Source organism: Taudactylus pleione, unplaced genomic scaffold, assembly GCF_031769625.1.
Source record: "Taudactylus pleione unplaced genomic scaffold, aTauple2 ptg000208l, whole genome shotgun sequence".
NCBI lineage: Eukaryota > Metazoa > Chordata > Amphibia > Anura > Myobatrachidae > Taudactylus > Taudactylus pleione.
Window position 1 is genome coordinate 2,644,765 of NW_028284610.1, and position 20,557 is coordinate 2,665,321.

The window sequence follows — 20,557 nt, forward strand, 5'->3', positions numbered from 1 at the left end:
TGGCAACGTGTGCTGTGAGAGGAGAGGGGGCCTGTTCTGTAAAGGGAGGGGGTCTATGCTGTGAGGGATGAGGGGGTCTGTTCTGTGAGGGGAGAGTGGGTCTGTGCTGTGAGGAGAGAGGGGGCTGTGAGGGAAGAGGAGTGCTGAGAGACTGGCAGTGACGGGGGCAGTATGTGGTGCTGTGAGGGGGCAGTATGTGGTGCTGTGAGGGGGCAGTATGTGGTGCTGTAAGGTGGGCAGTAACTGGGTCAGTGTGTGTGCTGTGGGGGGCTCAGTGCGCTATGGGGGCAATGAGTGAGCTGGGATGGAGGGCAGTGAGTCAGTGTGATATGGAATGGACTAGCAGTGAGAGCTACTGTATAGAGGGGGCAATCAATGGGGCCAAACTCAGAAAAGCTTAGCAAGTGTATTATGCATGCATAGCCGACGTTTTAAGGCGGTGACGGACTTTCAGGGTGCTGTACAGGGGCATAAATCAGGAATGAAAATATAGTGCTATGAATTGTTTGAGGGACGGGGCCCCAAAACTGGTAGCTTGGTTAGGGCCCCATGAGGTGTAAATCCGGCTCTGGCTGGCGTGCCTGACCGTTCATACACCGTTACATGGGAGTATATAAATTAGCCATTGTGATCTCCTTTGCAGCATGAGAGCTCTCAGCATGTCAGGAGAGCGATAGGGTTTGAGACAGGTCAGACTTCACTCAGAAGCTGCGTGGCTACCCGATGTGCGTTGATGCTCCCGATGTTTACCCTAATGCAGGTTGTCTGAGGATATGAGAAGGTAGCAGTGAGCGTCCCCATGCTTGGCTAAGCTTTGGACACATTAGCATAATTTCACTATTGCTATCCGTGAGAGATCACAGTTGCAATTGCATTAGTGTAAATCTCTGAATCAGGCCCTTTGTTCACACTACATTAATTATGCATGCAATGCTTGAGCGTCAGTTAGTGCCAAACATTTTACCTTCCTGTTAGAGAGCTGTAATTGAAAATATCCCCAATTAATAAAAAGATGACAATTATTATTATTATTATTATTAACTTTTCTACTGCCTTCTGGTGGTAAAATAAGCATACATTTAAGCTTTCCCTGAACAGTCTGATTGTGACCCCGGCGTGCTTTGCTTTGAATAGTATTGCCATTGAAAATGTCTTCTTTAAACACACAAAGTAAATGTACCCCCTTGAGAGTTCAGCTCTGATTTATCAATACAGTGTGAACACATACTGGAATAGTAAGAGGTTAGTCTTATTTCTTATCCCTTTCCTACTCACTACCATGTAACAGTAATGGATCCAAACACAAGTAAAAATGTGAATGGGTATGTTGGCATTGGAAGTAATCATCTAGCCTCAAAACGATTATTAAATTAATGTAATGTAGTTCATACGGGCATGAGACTTTATGTTTGCTTTTTACTAACTCTCTGGTGTTATCAGGTGAAAAGATTATTACATTTTATTTCTCAAAACTATCCCCAGCATTACAGCATATTGAGCTGTTTGTTTCCACACTTTTACCATTAATTTGTGTCTGTTACAAACAAGAATTCATTGATTTGCTGGGTTTCCCTTTGTTGCACTATAGCATCTGATCACAGCCAACTGGATCAACAGCATTTTATTTACATAAGAAAACATTTGCACAGAATTGTTTTCTACATCTGAAGCTAAGTGCACACTGTGTGATTTTTCGATCCAACCGATAATTGGGACAATTTTTTGGTAAAATCACGGTCCCGATATCTGTGCTACATACCATACAATTTAAATTAAATACATGGCAAATTTCACAGTATATTTGCATATGTATGCCTACAAGGATGATGAGGTAATCAGGAAAAATCATAGGACATATGGGCAGATTAGAAGATTATTGAGAATGCACATACACTGCTTGATATCGGGAGACTGAGGCCGAGATTTTCGGTTTTGACCGACAGATCGGATAATCAAGGGAATGTGTTTGTGGATTTTTTCTAACCATTTTCTTTGTGAAATGCTGAAACATTCGTTCATACACACTATATAATAAATTATTCCGATCACCCGATTATTGGCAAATCAGCCCAATAATAGTATAGTGTGTAGGTAGCTTTAGTATTTTTATACATTTAGGGAATCATTTTACAAGATATGTCAGCCGATCTAGGTTTACTTTAAAAAAATAAAAATTATACATATATGTATATATTTATATATATATATATATATATATATATATATATATACTGTAAATATATATATATATATGGTATATATATATATATATATATATATATATATATGGTATATATATATATATATATATGGTATATATATATATATATATATATACACACACACACACACATACAGAAAACGAAGACAACACATAATAATGAGAAAGCAGTAGATAGTAAACCAATGTTTCAATGTAATGAATATATTTCTTCATTCCACTTAGGAAAATGTACTTACTGAAACGTTGTTTTACTAGCCACTGTTTCATGTCACTTATTATCCTGAGTGCTGTCTTATCTGCCAGTTCTGACAGTATTATACCATGATGGTGCCGACCCTCTCGGAGGGCACCAGAGCGAGGTATTTTCTCTACTATTTGGAGTGCAGGGGCTCGAAAAATACACAATATATATGTATATATATATATATATATATATATATATATATATGTAGTCCAGATGGAGCGGCACTCCAGTACAGATAGCTAATAGCAAGAATGCACTGTACCAATCATAAGCAGCACTGTTAGATATAAGGCACTCGTCTGACTTTTCATAAATAGCACAAGGCACAAGGCACGTAGGATGTGCGTTTTGTGCTATTTGTGAAAAGTCCGACAAGTGCCTTATTTCAGGTGTGCTACACATACATACAAATATATATATATATATATATACATAGTATACACACATACATATACAGACACATAATACACACACATGTATCTATATATCTATATATATATATATATATATATATATATATATATAGTAATATACAGTATATAAACACATGTTCTTTTGCTCTGCATTTGCTTATTATGGGCAACTCATGTGGGCTCTCTCTGAAACATATTCTGTATATGCATCCTACAATACGCCATTAGTTTAAGCTTTGTAAATAAGGTTGCAAATACTTAGCCAAGAGGTTGCTATTGTTCCTGAAGACCTTGGAGTCTGTCACAAAAAAGCCAACCAAATCCCAGCTCATTTAAGTGGATTTTGTTCTTGGTGATCCATGAAATTCTCTGTCTCTTTATCCCCTCTTTATATTTTTAATGTATTCCCTGTAGAACAGAAGTGTACTTTTCCCGCAGTTTAAGACTAAGGTTATAAATAACATCAGTATGGGGTAGTGAGCTTGCAGCTCACATTTTGCTCAATGATTTTCCATAAAACCCATTGATTGTTGTTAAATACAAAAAGCTCCATAGGATCCTCTCACTTCTATGGTATCCCCTACTGTTTTTTCTTATAAGATACCTCCCTGTAGAAAATAACCTTTATTCAGTCTATACAAGGATACCACTGCTGGGAAATTTGTTTCATGACTTGTATATTGTTATACAAAATATCATGTAGTGACGAATCAACACAGATGAGAAACACCAATGATCTAAATACGACTTCCCATTCTGTAATGAGCTGGCATTTTCTCTCTTCTACGCAGAGCAGCACTTTTCAGAAAACATAAACACAATGCTGTTGATGTTAATAGTATTAATTATATATATCTAACCTGTGTAATAAACTGATGCAGAGTTGAAGCCAAGTGCGTTTGCAGAGCGTTTCTTGTGTGTTTAGATACTTTGCATGCTCTGGAAGCAGGAGTGCACAACTATGGGAGAAGCAAAGTCATACACATCTCCATTTACACTGAGAATAGGTGTAACAGGGCTGTAATGGGGCATTCTCACAAAGAGAGAGCATGTTTGTGGCTGCATATATTTGTCAATACGTCTTGCCCAAGCCCAGGGATAGGGCAGGAGCACACTGATAATGATGACAGTTATGAAAATGAGCATACAGATAGAGGCGGTCCAGCCACAGTGCTGCGTACAACTCTGCATTAGGGCAAATATACACATATTGGGCCTGTTTCAGGGGTGGACGCAATACAGATTTAATGGGGCACATCTGTGAGGTTCTGGTTTTGTTGTGGGCCCGGGGTGGTAATAGGAGCAGACACTGAAGCAGATTTAAAAATAAACGTGGAGTTTTTAATGAGTGGCTTAACAGACATGAATGTGGCAAAACAGAAAGTCTGGGTATAGCACTAAAGTGCACTTGGGAACTGTAGTGAGGCAATGGGAAAAAAGTCCAGGTAGTGACACAGAAGGCAGTCCAGTATTCCAGGTCTTGTGAGGCTGAAAAGAGTTGTGGCTGAAGAAATAATGTCCAGAGGAAGGTGCAAGTGGAGGCAAGGTGCAGGGTAACAGCTGACACAGGTACTCAGGCAAAGGGAGAGGAAATAGGAGGAGGCAGTGGGAGAAGGCAGTGGAAGTCCAGCAGGGTAAGGAACAGGTTAGGCAAAGCAGGCTTAGGCAGAGATCCAACAGGCAGACGGACAAGCTCAGGAACTCTCTCTCAGCTTTCACTGAGAAACACATTGCACTGGCAATGCAAGGGAGCTCTGAACTCCCTTTTATACCCAGCGCCCAGCCGTGAGTGGACAGAGAGTGAGCAATGGACACGCCAGGAATGGGGAACTAGGTCACATGGTCGAAAGCAAGATGGCGGCGCCCATGCCGGAGCGGGACGGAAACACCGCCAGGCCTACCCAGCACAGAGTGACAATATGCCACCACAGGACCGCGCACAGCCAACACTCCCCGCCAGGCACCGGCACCACCACCAGACGCCCCTAGCCATAACATCCGCACAGGTAACACCCGCCGACCACCATGTCGAGAAACCCTGGTAGTGACAACATCCACTAGCAGACACAGAAACGACTGCACGATTACGACATTGTAATCGTGCAGTCGTTTCACAGTCTGGTGCTGTGCCTACACTGAACGATCAGTCATTCAGTGTAGGCACATCAATCATCCCCGAACATGCTCAACCTCATGTTGTCGTCAGGTTGACCTGCATGGTCGGGCGATGATTGATGTCGGAAACGACCAGCGGGAGCGCGTATCGCTATTCGTTTCCGACACTTACATTCCTGATGTGTGCCCGATTACTGAACGATGGCATGATTACGATATCGTAATCGTGCAATCGCTCTACGTAATCGGGTAGTGGATACCCGGCATTACACAAATTGAGCAACTGTTTGCCATTGTGTCAGCTGCACTGCGCACGTACAGCGATTGTTTTGTGATTACGCTGACAAAGAGGGTTAATTTGCAAAGTAGGCAGTCAGCATTTGAGAGAGGTAACGGGGGGTGGCTAGGCAAATGCATGCGCGTCTGACTGTTTAAACGCCGTTTCATGAGCGTGCATAAATTAGACATTGTGATCTCCAGTGCAGCATGAGAGCTCTCTGCGTGTCAGGAGAGCTGCAGTGTTTGCGGCTGGTTAGACTTGCCGCTTATACATCATGGCGCCCGATGTACATTGATGTTATCGATGCTTACGCTGTTGTATATCATTGTACAGATATGAGAAGGCAGCAGTGGGCATCCCTATGCTGTGCTGTGCTTTGGAAGGCATTAGCATACTGTGATCTGTGAGAGTATGCAATTGCATTAGCGTTCGTCTCTGAATCAGGCCCTTTGTTACATGCATGCAGTGTAGGAGCAATTACGGTCCACTTGTGATCAACTCGGCCTTAGCTTCTATATATAATTTTTGTAGGTAAATAGAAGCCACAAAAGGGTTTTGGGTTCTCACTGCTCCTTTTCATTCCCAAGAATAAGTAAATTACAGTACAATAAGCAGAAATAATTTTAGATGGAAACCAATTTTCACATCAAGTACAGTAATCTATGGTATCCTTTGAAAGCATCATATATTGGATGTGACATTCACTAAATTGTTCGCTACATACCCAGCTGTTAACTAAAAAAAAAACACATAAATTTACAAAAAACAAACAACACAACTCTAAGCTTCATGAAATCTTGTTCTCCTATAAGCAGAGGGGCACAAGATACTGTAACAACAGTATTATATAAGAGAACAGTCATAATTAATGATTAAGTTAATATATCCAAATAGGCCTCTAGTTTAAGCGGGAGCCTTTTTGGTGTAATTTATATTAACAGTTATTAACAGTTAAACAAACCCAATACACATTACTATCAGCAATCACACAAAAGTTCAGGAGGAACTTCTCAAAAGCATATTGTAACCATCTGTATATGTGCAAAACATTAATTTAGGCATAACTACACACAAATGATGCTCTGCACATGACTTAAGGGCCTATTTATAAACATTCTTTTAAAAAAAATAATAATTAGAAACAGCGGTTCCTGCATAATTTTATGAATTGTTGCTAAGCAGGAGATTTCACAGAAATCTCCTTCAAGGCTAATTAGTGCTGTAGACCGCAGTCCCCATAATTATCAATAGGGACTATGGTTTGACCCCTGTGTACCAAACTCCAAAAAGCAGAGGTTTTTTAACTTTGGTCCCATTGGTTTACACCATCCTCAGATCTTACGTTCCCTTTCCCTCAGCCTCCATCCAGATGTGGAAACAGCCACTGTGCCCATGTGCAGTGTCAGATTCTTTGGACGAGTCTCAAAAATGAGAGACTCCTCCAATTAGCCGGGGATGTAGAGATATGTCATCTATCTCTAGCCACAATACTCACCGCAGTGCGACATGCCTGGCGTTAGTGAGCCGCTAGGTCCAGCGCACAAAAAGCTTTCCTAAGGGGGCGTGACCACGCCTACCGTGATTAGGTCATACCACCTTCCTCCAGGCCAGCTCTCTACACCCCTGGGTGCATCCTACTTGCATCAGTTGCGACTTAGACGCATTTTCGGCACAAAAGATATAAAAAAGATGCCCGGTGCTAGCATAGTCTCATGGGACCTGGCACACGAAGAGGGGCTGTTTAGCATTACTACAGCATGTGCGAGGACAAATCTGTAACTTGCAGGGACAGTGGTTATCACTACCACTGTTCCTGCAAATTACATTTAGGGCCTGATTCAGAGCCGCTCGTAAGCGGCCGCTCGTTTGCTCCGAGCGATGTTCACACAACTGCGCATGCGTATGGGTTGTAATACGCATGCGCGAACCAGTCGAACCATGCCTGCTAATTTGAGTGACAGAATGAGGTGTTTGTGGGTGGTAACATGGGAAGGTGCTTGAAAACGGGGAGTGGAGATCCGAACGCAGGCGTGCCAAACGGTCAAAACGGGCGTTTTAAGGGTGTGCATAATTACCAAAGCAGCGTCATCGACCACGTCACTTGGTTGTCTTTTAGCCTGAACTGCTCGCATGATTGCGGTAGGAAAATCCAACCACAAGCACTGCGAGCAGTTCAGATGCCTTTCGATGTACTCGATTAATCTAATAAATGCCGGAGATGACGTAAGATGCGAGCGGCCAGGGGGCGTTTTTTAAAAAATAGCGAGCGCATGTTTAGTTCGCTCGTTTAGACATAGAGGCGTCAACAGCCCGCAAAGAGCGAGCGCTCTATTTAAATATCCGGCCCCTTTTTCTGAATGAGCGAGTGCAAACAGTGTACGGCTCTGAATCAGGCCCTTAGTACATAGAAGGGGAAATTTTGTTTAAAGTGGAAAAGTCCATTGCGATTTGGACTGTTAATAACCCGGCCCCTAAGTGTTTTCTTTAGATTTTATAAATGAATCACAATAGCCTCTATGCTTTAATTGCTATCCAGGAAACATGCTGAATATCAACAGAAGTATAGTTTACTTAGAACAGTAATTGCATTTCACCAGCAGAGCATTACATTTCGCATTACGGAACTAGGAATTATTTTAAGAATAAATTCAGCAGAACATTTATCGGTGGGTTTATATTATCCATTTACATATTCAATGTACTAAATAAGGGTATCAAACTTTAGATGACAAGTGAGTCCTTTGTATACAATGTACATTATAGAATCCAGACTGGAGTTATCACTGAGGTTAGTAGTTACAAGTAAAGTCGATAAATTCTATGTACTCAATGGTTTTATTTGGGTAGCTTGCAGGGAAAGTACGGTAAATATTTTGTAAAATAATAAAGTATTTTGCTATAACTGCTAACTAAGGGTGCAAACCTATTTGGATTATGGTAAAATGAGCTACAGTATATAGACATATGTAATTCCGCCACTATCAGAAACAGCAGAAGCTTAACAGAGGCAAATGGGTCTATTTATTAAGCCTTGGATTGAGATAACGTGGACTGAGATAAGGTACCAACCAACCAGCTCCTAACCATCATTTTTCAAACACAGCCTGTGACATGACAGTTATAAGTCGATTGGCTGGTACCTTATCTCCATTCACCTTATCTCCATCCAAGGCTTAGTAAATAGTCCCCAAAGGGCCTAATTCATAGGTGGACACAATGTCAATGCCGCTTGCAGTTGGTCAATGTTTTAAGTCTGTGCATATGTCTGAATCGCACGTCACATGCGTCCTGATGGTTACTGCTGGGAGACGCAGAATGACTTTGGATGTAGGAGCCGTGGATTTTAGTGGGCGTTCCTGTGGAGTAATAGGGGGTGGATAGGCAGACATGGGTGACAGCCACTGCGTCTATAGGCCACACAGAATCAGCCCCTAAAGGTTCAAATGGAAAAAACATTTTAAAATCCTGTGTGTATGTAGCCTAAGTGTGCGTGTGTGTGGTGTGCTTGTGTATGTGTAGCCTAAGCATGCATGTGTCTAGCCTAAGAGTGTTTATGTGTGTGCATAGCCTAAGCATGTGTGTATGTAGCCTACAGGGATGTGCGGTCAGGGTAGGAAGGGGAGACAGAGCCTCCCCTGTCATACTCCTGCCCCTATCATACTCCCTGTCATGCTCCAGAGTTTTTATATAAAAACTATTTTTATACATATGTGCCTCCCCAGCCATTGACCTCACCGCACCTCACTGGTAGCCTAAGCATGTGTGTGGCCCAAGTGTATGTGTGCTGTATGTATATCTTCAGGGGCATAGAGACGGTGGCCAGGCCCGGGTGAGGGGGGAGTGGCTCAGCAGTGGCAAGCAGTCTCCAACTGCAGCCCAGCACACAGCAGCGTGTGCTGGTCTGCTGTGATTTAAGAGAGAGGGGGGCGGCGCCGTGCCCCTCCAGCAGCCCGGGTAATTAGTAACCCCCCCTCAGTGCCCCTATATATCCTGAGAGTGTGTGTATATTTTTGGAATTCTTTTCAAAACCAACATCATACAAGAAGGTGGTCATATTTTGAAAACTACAAGAAAAAAAACATTAACCCAGCAGATACATTAAAGTTTAACACATTTCAAGACAGGAGTAAGTGATTATAAAAACAAAACATTTCCACAGGAAACAATATCACTAGACAGAGAGTAAGGCAGCATCTTCTGTACAGTACAGTTACATTTTATTAATATTTATTATGCTTTTTTTAATATTTAAACTTAAACTTTTTTTTATATTGCTGTTATATGTTTAAAATTTTGCATGTATGTTTAGTATTATTTTTTATAGAGCATATTTATCCTTGTTAACTACCTCTGCCAGTCCATTAGATAGGCAGGCAGGAAGTCCCACCTGGCAGAGCATCAGTGTAAGACTCTTCTTTTTCAATTTTCCCCTCAGACACACCATCCTGAGAAGCCACTTTTTCCTACCACAGGAAGCCCAAGAGAACACTATAGCTAGCAGTCTGACAGCCAAACTGAACCCTGGCCTTTTGTATCCTGCCAGGTTTGAAAAGCTGGACATCACCCCTAAAAGTGCCCAGAAGATAAAGCCTGTCCTTGAGAGGTGGATGGCCGAGGCTGAGGCCCGCCACCGAGCAGGAATGCAGAATCTGACAGAATTTATCGGCAGCGAGCCTTCAAAAAAACGGAAGAGGCGCACTTCTTTCACTCCGCAGGCACTAGAGATCTTGAACGCCCATTTTGAGAAGAACACGCACCCTTCTGGACAGGAAATGACAGAAATTGCAGAGAAGCTAAACTATGACCGAGAAGTTGTCCGGGTTTGGTTCTGCAACAAGCGACAAGCTCTCAAAAACACAATTAAACGTTTAAAACAACACGAGCCAGGCACAGGAGTCCCTATGGAGTCGTTAACGGACTCAATGGAAGAAAATTCTTAAAACATTGAGATTGAACTCTGTGAAATGCCTGTTCATCATCCTTGTAAGTAGAAAAAAGACTGAAAAAACACAGGTGGACAGAACAATTTATTAATGCATTCATGAGTTTTCCAAATATAACGCACAACACTTAGTGTGTGTGCGTGTGTGTGTGATAGTAGTCCTAAGAAAAAAAAATGACAACAATTTTTTTTTGCTATGGACTTCACAAAAAACCAAATAACTGCGAACGTTTTTCTGTATATTATGACAATGCGAACAGTGTTTGAAAAACAAGAGATTCTTTTATCTATTTAAAAAGAAAGCAAGACTGCCACCTGGAGGATCAATTGTAGACTTTTAGGTTTTAAGTGCTCATTCACTAGAAAATCTTCACTATTAACCAAAGCCAGAGAAATGGTGTTGCAAAACTAGATTGTTGGACTTATACAATGAGCGTAATGTTGTGTTACACATTTTATTGTCTGCTATGTGGGAAAAAGGGATTTTTTGTTTATTTTATATTTCTTTGTTACATTATGTTGGGGCACAAATGATATTTTACCACTTATTATTTGAACAAAATGTGTTGAATAATTTAGGAAAGTGCAGTCTTATTACATGGTCTACGTGATGCATGGATTCCATGTTTACACATGAATAATATGTGGTTAGTATCATGCAGTGCCAATGAGTTATCATCTCTGGGTGCATGTAGTTTCCTTCTCCTCAAGGAAATACTGTACATTATAACTGTAAATCCTAAGAGAAGAAATAGGTTTCTTCAGCTGTGTTCTGCAGCCATTTTCTGTATTTTTTCTCCAAAGTCTCCTAGCCAAAGAAATGTATTGAGGTTCTAACTAAATAGAAGCAGCTCAATAAAACAAACCAAATGAAAGACTGGAGGAGTATTAAACTGTTTATCACAGCTACTAAACTGTTTATCACAGCTACCTAAATAATTGTGCATTGCATAATGTGACCAGACCATCAATGCCTCGGTGACACTCTTGTTTTGACAGCAGTTGCAGATTTCAGCTATGATGTGTCATTTTATGTAGAGAACTTGTATCAATGAAGGGTCAAGTGATGAGTTACTTAGATGAAGGTACACAGACCACTTGCATTCACAGCACTTAATAAATGCCTGTTGAATCTACGCATAAATACATTAATGGAGTTGTAGTATCTTTACTATTCGCTTTTTCCGAGGTCAGTGCTGATTAGCGGTTTCCAAGTAATGTTTAATGTTAATTAAAGAAAACATTTATAAATTATAATGCCTTAGTGACTTGCATTAGAGATAAATTGCCCTTTCCATATGCTGTCAACTGAAAAATACACGTGACATTTTAAAACCTAGTTGCTAAGCATAATGTGGTATAGTCTGACTTTATAGGCCACAAATACATACGAAAAAAATGCACAATTATGTTTACCTCACAAATATACACACCAAAGGATCAACCTTGTAGAACATTTCTGTGCTTTTGTATCTTTTCAAACGAATCACAAATGTCTGGAATTGTTACAAGTACACTGTATCGCACTTCTTTCAATTGACAAGATTATAACATTTTGTTACAATTTTATTATAACAAGATTGTTACAGTTACTGGAAAAGCAAAACTATATAGGGAGCTGTGCACTGTGTAACCTAAAAATTCTTATGTTTGAGTTTCATCTGTTGCCAGACACTATCAACATTTTCAGTACAGGTATGTTAGAAAGGGTTTGAACAGAATTTACCTTGATTGCATAGTTAAAGTGTCACAATAAGACAACCAGCAAATTATAATCACCTTTGTAAAGAAAAAAAAATTCTGATTGTAGGTGACAAAGTTTTAAATAGAGATGAGAGGTTCGGTTTTCCTGAAAAACAAACACACACGAACTTAGAGGTTCCAAGTTGAATCGAGATCCGGCTTGGATCACTTTTGGGGTTCCAAGTAGAGGTCCAAGTTACATGAATTTAGCATTTTTTATCAATTGAAAAAATGTAAAACCAAAACCAAATCCAAACCAAAACACTTGAGGGTGGTTTTGACAAAACCAAAACCATAACATTGGAGAGTCGTTTTGCCATCAGAATGGCATGGGAATGCTCATAATGGCAGCACATTTTGACAGCAAAATCGCACATTGTATCTTGCATTCCACACATAATAAAATGAATACTGTTGCTCTACTGTGCGCAGCTGCGCATCGTTAACTGCACATAACTCTGAATTGAATTGCACCCTATATGTCATATTAATTTTATTGACTAAAATGTCCCAAGTGCAAAACTACAATGTAGTAAAAAAAAATTAGCGATCAAAACAACTAATCCCTTCAGCATTAAGTCCAATAAATTACAACCACTGACACACACACTTTTTTTTTACCGTTTTATAATTTTGTATTACTGTATGTTTTTGTATTCTTGAAAATATTCTGTAATGCTTCCTATATTAATTTTAGTAATTTTGAAGGCCTAGCAAGAATAATAACTCAACGACATCAGCCAAAAGGTGTAAATATGTAAACCATAAATATTTCTAGCCACTTTTCCTCCTTTTAACATATTGCATAAAAGCAGACCACATTTTTTTAGAAAACAAAAAACAAACAAAAAAAACAAACACTTTGTACTTTCTTTTGTTCAATGCTCTTAGTGCTCTATGTTGTTGGATACTGTCGACTGAATGGATACAAGAGTATTGTTATTGTATAGTTGTATTTTATTTCACTCTGAAAAGTTTAACTCTTTTCGCCAGAAGGGACCTGCAATGCATTGCAACTACTGATATATCAATCTGTTGATGCTCACTCTTGTGGTAAAGAAATTTAAGTAGCAGCTCCACATATTTGTGTAGAAAATGTGCAGTTCCATTAAAAACAGCTATGAATAAGAAAAAAAAATAGTCTTCACTTATATCTTAAATATTTAAGTTCAACCACTATATGATGGCATAACCATAAATCCCACGATTTCAGGCCTCGATTCAGACCCGCTCGCTAGATGCGTTCGCACACAGCCAAAGTATGCAAATCCCGAGATCGCACGGCAAGGCATTAGTACGCCCACTATGTCTTGGCGTGCGATTGCGGTGTGTATTTAGACGCCCACCAGCCTGTCTTAAGACACCCACTTTGCAACGTCATCTCCAGGAAGTGTATGCAACAATCAATAACATCGAGTACCATCGGAAGCGAACGCATCACTTGTGGTTGACCATACCCTACCGCAAGCACTGAGAGTGCTTCAGTGTGTAATTCAACCATGTGACGTGTATTATGACGCTGCGTCTTAATTGCCTCTGAAATGGCGTTACGTTGCTCAGACATGCCTGCATTCGCACCACCATACCTTCGTTTTTATCGACCATCCTGTTACCTCCCATAAACGGCTTGACCTGTCACTGAGTCTAGCGAGCTGGCTATGTGCAGTGAGCAATCGCTTCCCGATTTCATGGATTAGTTTGCGCACGCGCACTGCAATGCATACGCATGCGCACATTGCTAAACATCGGCAGCTACATGCAAATGCAGGCTAGTGAGCGGGTCTGAATCGGGCCCTCCGTGTTTTTAATTGCTTCTAATTGGATATAACTGGATCTAAATTAAATTCCCACTTAAACACTTGGATCCACCTGCATGCAAATTGATCCAACTAGATCTACAATAATTCCTACATAAACACTTGGACCCAATTGGTTCCAATTACAGTGATCTGACAGGAATCTTTCTCAAATTGACATTTTCAATCCAGATTCTTGTTGCCTGCTCCCTAATTGAGCACATCAGAACAGATCTCTGTAAGATAATGCACCGCCATCTGAAAATCATCTGCAGAAATTCTTGTTTATTGTAATATAACATCAGTATGTCCCTTAACTTTCTCTGATCTGAAAAAAAAAGAATAAAAAACCTGCAGCTGCTGTGCGGAATACATTTTTAAATCAAAGCCACAATATCCCATTTGTTGCATATATGTTTTTAATAGTTTTCCCATATGCCATGTGGGGCTTTATTATACCACAGTAATAGCTCATAGTTAGCTTTGTAATGCTAGAACGTAATATACACACAGTTCAACATAAATTAATAATCTTGAGTTAAACAAGTTATATGGACACAGGGCCTGATTCAGAGCCGGACGCTCGCTCTGAATCAGGGCCCTCCTACCTAACATTGGAGCGGCCTCTTGGACGCTCGCATAGCTGTGGGTTACCACCCACAGCTTATGCAAGCGTCCATGATGATGGTCGCGATGGTCCTGACCATCGGGCTTGCGACGAGACCCTGCGGTAGGGTCTCGGTGACTGCAAGCCCTGGAGTGATTTTGGCTCTATCAGAGCCAAAATCACTCCCACTGACATCACTAGTGATGTCAGTGGGGCCGGACCCAGATGGCAGGCGTTCCCATGGGAACGCCTCCGTCTGGCAGCCACGCCCCCGGCACGCCCACCAAAGGGGGCGTGCTGTCACTCACCATCGACAGCACACCCCTTTGGTGCGAGACCCATAATGCTCCCTCCGTCATGCCCATGCGCACTAGGGCACCATTGACCCGCTTGCAAGCGCTCAGCACTTGCGAGCGGGTCAGAATAAGGCCCAGAAAGTTTCGGCTAACTGCTGTCTAAACACTTTTTCCATGTAACAGAAATACAAATACTGTAGTATAGGGACACTATGGGGCATATTCAATTGTGTGTAAGAATAGCAAAAAACCCGCACCTGCAAGGTATTTCTTGCAGGTGCAGGTTTTTTGCTATTCTATTAGGTGCGTGTTTTTTTTTAAACCATGCACCAGGAGGTTTTTTTTTACGCACCTCCAGAGCAAGCGTGATTTTTCCTAAAATCGATGATTTTAGGAAAAATCATCGGGACTTGCCCTGATGCCCCCCGCGGCACCCCCCTGTGGACTAATTAAGCAATTGGAAGCATCCAATTAGCTTAATTAGACCTTAATTACTCACCTTGTGAAGCGCTGTCTTCTGCATCTTCTTCTGCATCCAGTGTCGGGAGCCAGCTCTTCTACAGCAGGGTGAGTATACCAGTGTATGTGGTGTATGCTATACCCCTTTTCCACCTAAATTCCGAGTCTGACCCAGAGTCGGAATAAAGTTCCTATCCGATCAGACCCGGAATTTTACAGGCGCCGGGATATTCCCGAGTCAGCGCCGCTCACACTGGAGTCGGGTCTGCATAGACCCGGCTTTTCCGGAAGTGAAAGTGGGCGCTTGGAGATGACGTCATCTCCAAGCGCCACTAAAGCCGGACCAATCGGCCAGCTAGCAGCGCACTCCAGGTCATCGTGACCCAGAGTGCGCTGTTCTCACAGCAGGGTTTCATGGGCTACGCCCATGTTAAACCCTGCTAGTTACCTGGGTTGGATTGCCGGGTCACTTTTACACCAGGGAGCTGCCCTGGTTAACCCTTCAAAAACCCGGGTTTTAGCTCTGGTGTAAAAGGGGTATAAGTGTGTATGAGTGAGTGTGTGTGTGTGTGTGTTTGCATGAGTGTGTGTGGCCCCCCCGGAATGGGCACAGGGAGTACTACATCTCCCAGCAGCCCTTGCTCCTCCCATCAGCCCCCAGGACTCCCAGCAGCTCCCTCTCCAGTAAGAAGAGAGAGGGGAAGCCACTGGGAGCCGCAGAGACCCCCTGCCAGGTAGGTGTTTTTTTTTTGCATTTTACGCGGCGCAGGGTTTTCAGAGCTGAAAACCCCGTGACCACTATTATTTTAATTGAATACCGCGGGTAGCGGGAGCGCGCATACCCACGGTTTTCTGGAATTGGGCGCGAGGTGCGCAAGATTTTTAACTCGCTAAACCTCGCACCCAATTGTATATGCCCCTATGTTGGAAAAAAGAGGAAATGGCACTTAAACAGTTATGTCTGTGATCTGATGAAGTGCACAAAGGTCAGTTTATTTGTAGTTTATTCACATAATGCACAATGGTCCTGGATGTGGGGAAACCTTATGGGGTTTCTCACAAGAATGAATGAGTCTGACCCCTTGTGAGTGGGTGATTCCCCTCCGCATCTGCTCCACATACCAGTAAATACATGTGATTCACCATAGGTAGCATAACTGACCACGTGGACTGGCCCCATAAGTTTGTCCAGCTTCTGAAATAAACAGCTCTTGCGCAGAAGCTCCTAAATTCACAACTACAAATTTAGTCATTATAATGTTAAATATAATAAAATAAAGGATGGATAGTAAACTAATCAGTGCTACCCCTTACTAACCCTAGTTTCAACGCATGCCAAATCTAGTGTTATTACACGTGTGGTGTTATTATAATGGTTGTGCATAACTGAATTAGTATGGTTAATGCATTTTTCTGCATATAATACATGGAGGTAAGCAATGATCACTTTAATAAAAAAAAAAAGGGCTGGTATAAAGAGGGCTCAATACTATATAAAAGTACAAGTGATAACAAGATTTCTGCATGTGATTGCTGATGATTGTTTAGAGGAGAAATAGGCATCCCACAACTCCCCAGCTGTTGGAGAGCTACGGGTCATAGCATGCTTTGGCATTCTGGGACTTGTAGCTCTGCCACTGCTGGAAAAGGACAAGCTCTTAAAGCTTTTTTGTTAAAGGAAAAGCTATTTATGAAATCTCTTTTGATTGTCCCATGTACAAGTTTTGTTGTTGGAAACATTTCAGCTGGCACACTGTAGTCGGTAAGAGCTATTTACTAATATGACTCAAAGATGTACAAATGCACTAAATCCAAATATTCCATCCATACTTGAAAGTAAATATACTGAAATGTTCTAGTACAAATTTGCACTTTTGATCAATGTTAATAAATGACCCTTTATGTATTTGCTCTAGACAGATCAAGGAGTGCATTTTAAAGGAAGCAAAAACATCCAGCTCCTCAGTAGCCTAAATATATCAATTTCTTTAGACGCCATCTAAATCTATCAAATAAAAATATTAGCATAGTATCTATAGAACTATTTAAGCTTAACATACAGTATTAGTGTTGTTGTTTTTTTCTTCACAAAAAATGTGGACCTGCTGCCTTGCAAACAAAGATGGCTGTTTTGGTTTCTCAACATTGCCATGACAGAAACAAGAGAAAGCATCAATGAAAAAGTAGAGGCGTATAGAAATACTCAAGCTATAACCAAGCTATAACCAAAAAGAAACATGTAAAAATGCCTTTGCTCGTCTTAATGCTGGACCAAAGCTCAATGTATGTAGGTATATTCACATTGTAAAAATATGGCTAAATGTTGCTGACAATCTTGCAATATTAAAGTGTCACATGGAAAGCAGAACATACATGTTTGTAATTGTTTCACAACACTGCTCTGCAAGACCCTGACAGTGTATAAAGCGAAAATGGTGTAAATCCTGAAATACAATTTCCATGACAATGTTTCCACTTCTAGAAAGGATTTATTATTCACTTTTACTATATATATTTTTCCTCTGTGTGTAATTCATTTGTAGCACCACTGTGAGACACCAAAGGTTCTTCTCATCATAATTGCTTAATGCCTACAATGGTTGAACGGATTGGAACAACATACTGCTTTAGTTTCTCATTTCCAGCATTGAACTTAACAATGAAAGACAACACTGAGGGAGATACTATGTTTCCACGGGAAGAGGAGTTTTATTGTGGTGGACTTATGACTGAAAGATAAGCAAAAACTATAATGGAAGCTCCTTAATGCTCTGACACTGAAACCAAAGCTGATTTAACTGCACAGGTTGCTTTAAATTTTATAAACTGGAATAAACTAAAACTGTAATTAATCTAGAGCAATATCTGTATGGTCAGTAAAGCTGCACTTTGTGTATTTCTTAAAAGCTTCAGATCTGTCACTTTTAATTTGTACCATATGAATAAAAATTTGTTTGACATGAAAATGTGATATGGAATTTACTGAACTTTATCCAAAATGATAATTAACTACTTATTACTTATTGTTGCATGTAAATTTCACATGCAGTACACAGACCAACAACATTTATTTTGTACTTTGTCTTATCTTTGTACCATTGAAATGTTGCACAGTGAATCGTACAGAAAATAGGACTTTTTTCATGCAAAGTATAGTAGAAGGTTATTCTAGTTTATACTAAATAGGACAACATGGACCTCCTTTATGAAGCACAGCAACAATTCCTCTTTAGGGGGTGCTGTGCACTTCTGTATAGTTTTAATGAGCAATAAAACTAGATTGTTATTTTGTAAAATGAGACTATAAAAATGAAGTAAAGCTTTTTTAGGAGGGCACCTTATTGTGTATAAAGGGATCTTCAGCATAAAAATGCATTTCTAGGTGTAACTGAATAAAAATAATCCATCTAACGCTGAGGGTTTTCTCTACCCTATGTTTAATCTATTTTGACACTTTTTGATCTGATCACATTCTAAAATCAATATTAGTCATGTTATATGCAGTAGTCACACAAATGATAAAACAGAAAGACTTTTGCTATCTGCTCTAACAATATAACACTGCAAATCTGTGTGTATCTAGGAAATAAAAGCATGGGGATTTTGTTCATATTTTGATGAAAACATTTAAGCTTGCAGCCCGTCGTCTAGGGACCTCAACTCTTGCAAGTCCTACACTAGCATATATGCCAAACACACATTTACATTGCAGTTAAATGCACTCACCACTCAAGTAGAGAGGAAAATATCTAGACAAGAGCTGGTTTATTAACCACACCAAGGCCTTATATAGCCTTGATTGGGAGCAGCCACTAGACACATTTTTGAATCAAAACAGACAATAAATATGCCTGCACTCAGTTTTACCTATATTGTAGATGGTACCAGCTCCGTGGCAGTATAAATGCCATATATGTATGCAAAACTGAAAGACTTTTGCTATTGGTGCTAACAATAATATACTGCAAATATGGATGTATCTAGCAAATAAAAGCACACAAATTATACCTTTTTTTTAGGAGACTTTTTTTTCTGAAAAAAAACCATTAGTTTGCTTACTCTCTTTAAAACAGCAAAAAAACTCTGCCCAAAAGTGCCAAAAAGAGTTTTTTAGTATAAATTGCAAGAAAGTAAACTAAAGACAAATGTGTGTATTTATTTTCTTTCTTTCTTTTATAGTGACCACCTAAAATTACAATACTTTGTGGTTATTGCTTTTTCATTTTCTATGCTAGTTTTGCCATCTTGAATACAATGCTTACAATGTGTTGTAAATCCAACAAGCTATACAATTTAGAAAACCAGAAAAGCAACCACACACAATAAGGCTAACCTTGTGTTTATTTGATGCCACCAGCCCTAGGTTGCGTGGAGGGGCACAAAGGGAGCATCCAAGGGATGTAAAGGCAAGCATACTACGGGGCATCTGACCAGAGTTTCTAATTTCCTGGCTGCAGCTGTCCCCACCAAGCTTTTCAGGCCATGCCAGAAGTCTTCTCCACCTCATCAATCAGCCCCCACTGCCTTAAGCTTCTCTACACCTTTCAGACCCAACCCCAACTCAACTGTGTGCCAACGGATCCCATGATCTGGGCTGTTAATGATCCTTCCGCAGGTTCACATATAGAGAAACTTGCTATGACTTTTACTTTCATGGCAGGCCCAGGGGCTTCCCTGGGGGGCTATGCAGCACACCCCCTGCCTGTAAGTGCACTCAGGGAGATTGGCGCCATTGCCAGCTCTACGCCAGGGACCTAGAGCCAATCAATGTCCTCTCTCCTGGTTCTGTTTATTGGCCACATCATGAGAGAGGAACCGCCACCTCCAAAAGCAGTGTTAGATCATCTGCACTACAAGTCGCCACCACTGCAGGATGCACGTCAGGCCCTGGTGCTCCCGGGGGGAGGGGAGCCAGTGTGACACTTCGCCCACCTGTAAGTGCACCCAGGGAGATAGGTGCCATTACTGGCATCTTCCTGGGAACCCAGGGCCAACTAATGCCCCTTCTCCTGGTTGTGTCTCCTGACTGCATCATGAGAGAGGTACAGCAACCTCCTGGGTGGTTGTGCAGTACACCACACACCTGTGAGTGCACTCAGGAACAGGGGTGCCATTACCAGCTTCTCTCCATGGGCCCAAGGCCAACCAATGCCCCTTCTCCTGGTTATGTTTCCTGGAAGCATCATGAGAGATTTTCCACAACTTCCAAAATCAGCTAGACCACCTGCAATTCCATCCGCCACCACTGCAGTGTGCATAGCAGGCCCAGGGGTTCTCTGGGGGTGTAAGAGGGGTGCGGTGCAGTGCCTGCTGTCGTGCAGTTATACTTCTGTTTCTTACCTTGCGTGGCACCCTCTCACCTTCTGGCCGTATGTTGAACAGACGGCCCTGGAATTTCTAAACAGAACAAGGACACGATGACCTAGGAGATAGGAGAT

At 41.2% G+C, this 20,557-nt stretch overlaps 1 protein-coding gene across 3 annotated transcripts in view; it reads left to right on the plus strand.

The window, feature by feature from the left end:
• Positions 1–10,216, plus strand: part of POU6F2 (POU class 6 homeobox 2) — a 750,988-nt gene extending 740,772 nt beyond the window's left edge. For 2 of the 3 annotated variants that reach the window (XM_088478147.1, XM_088478148.1), the window contains exon 10: positions 9,712–10,216. In XM_088478147.1, the coding sequence (XP_088334273.1) occupies positions 9,712–10,216 (505 nt within the window). The remainder of the gene's footprint in view (positions 1–9,711) is intronic. The other variant, XM_088478149.1, reaches the window with a different exon arrangement.
• The last annotated feature ends 10,341 nt before the right edge of the window (positions 10,217–20,557 follow it).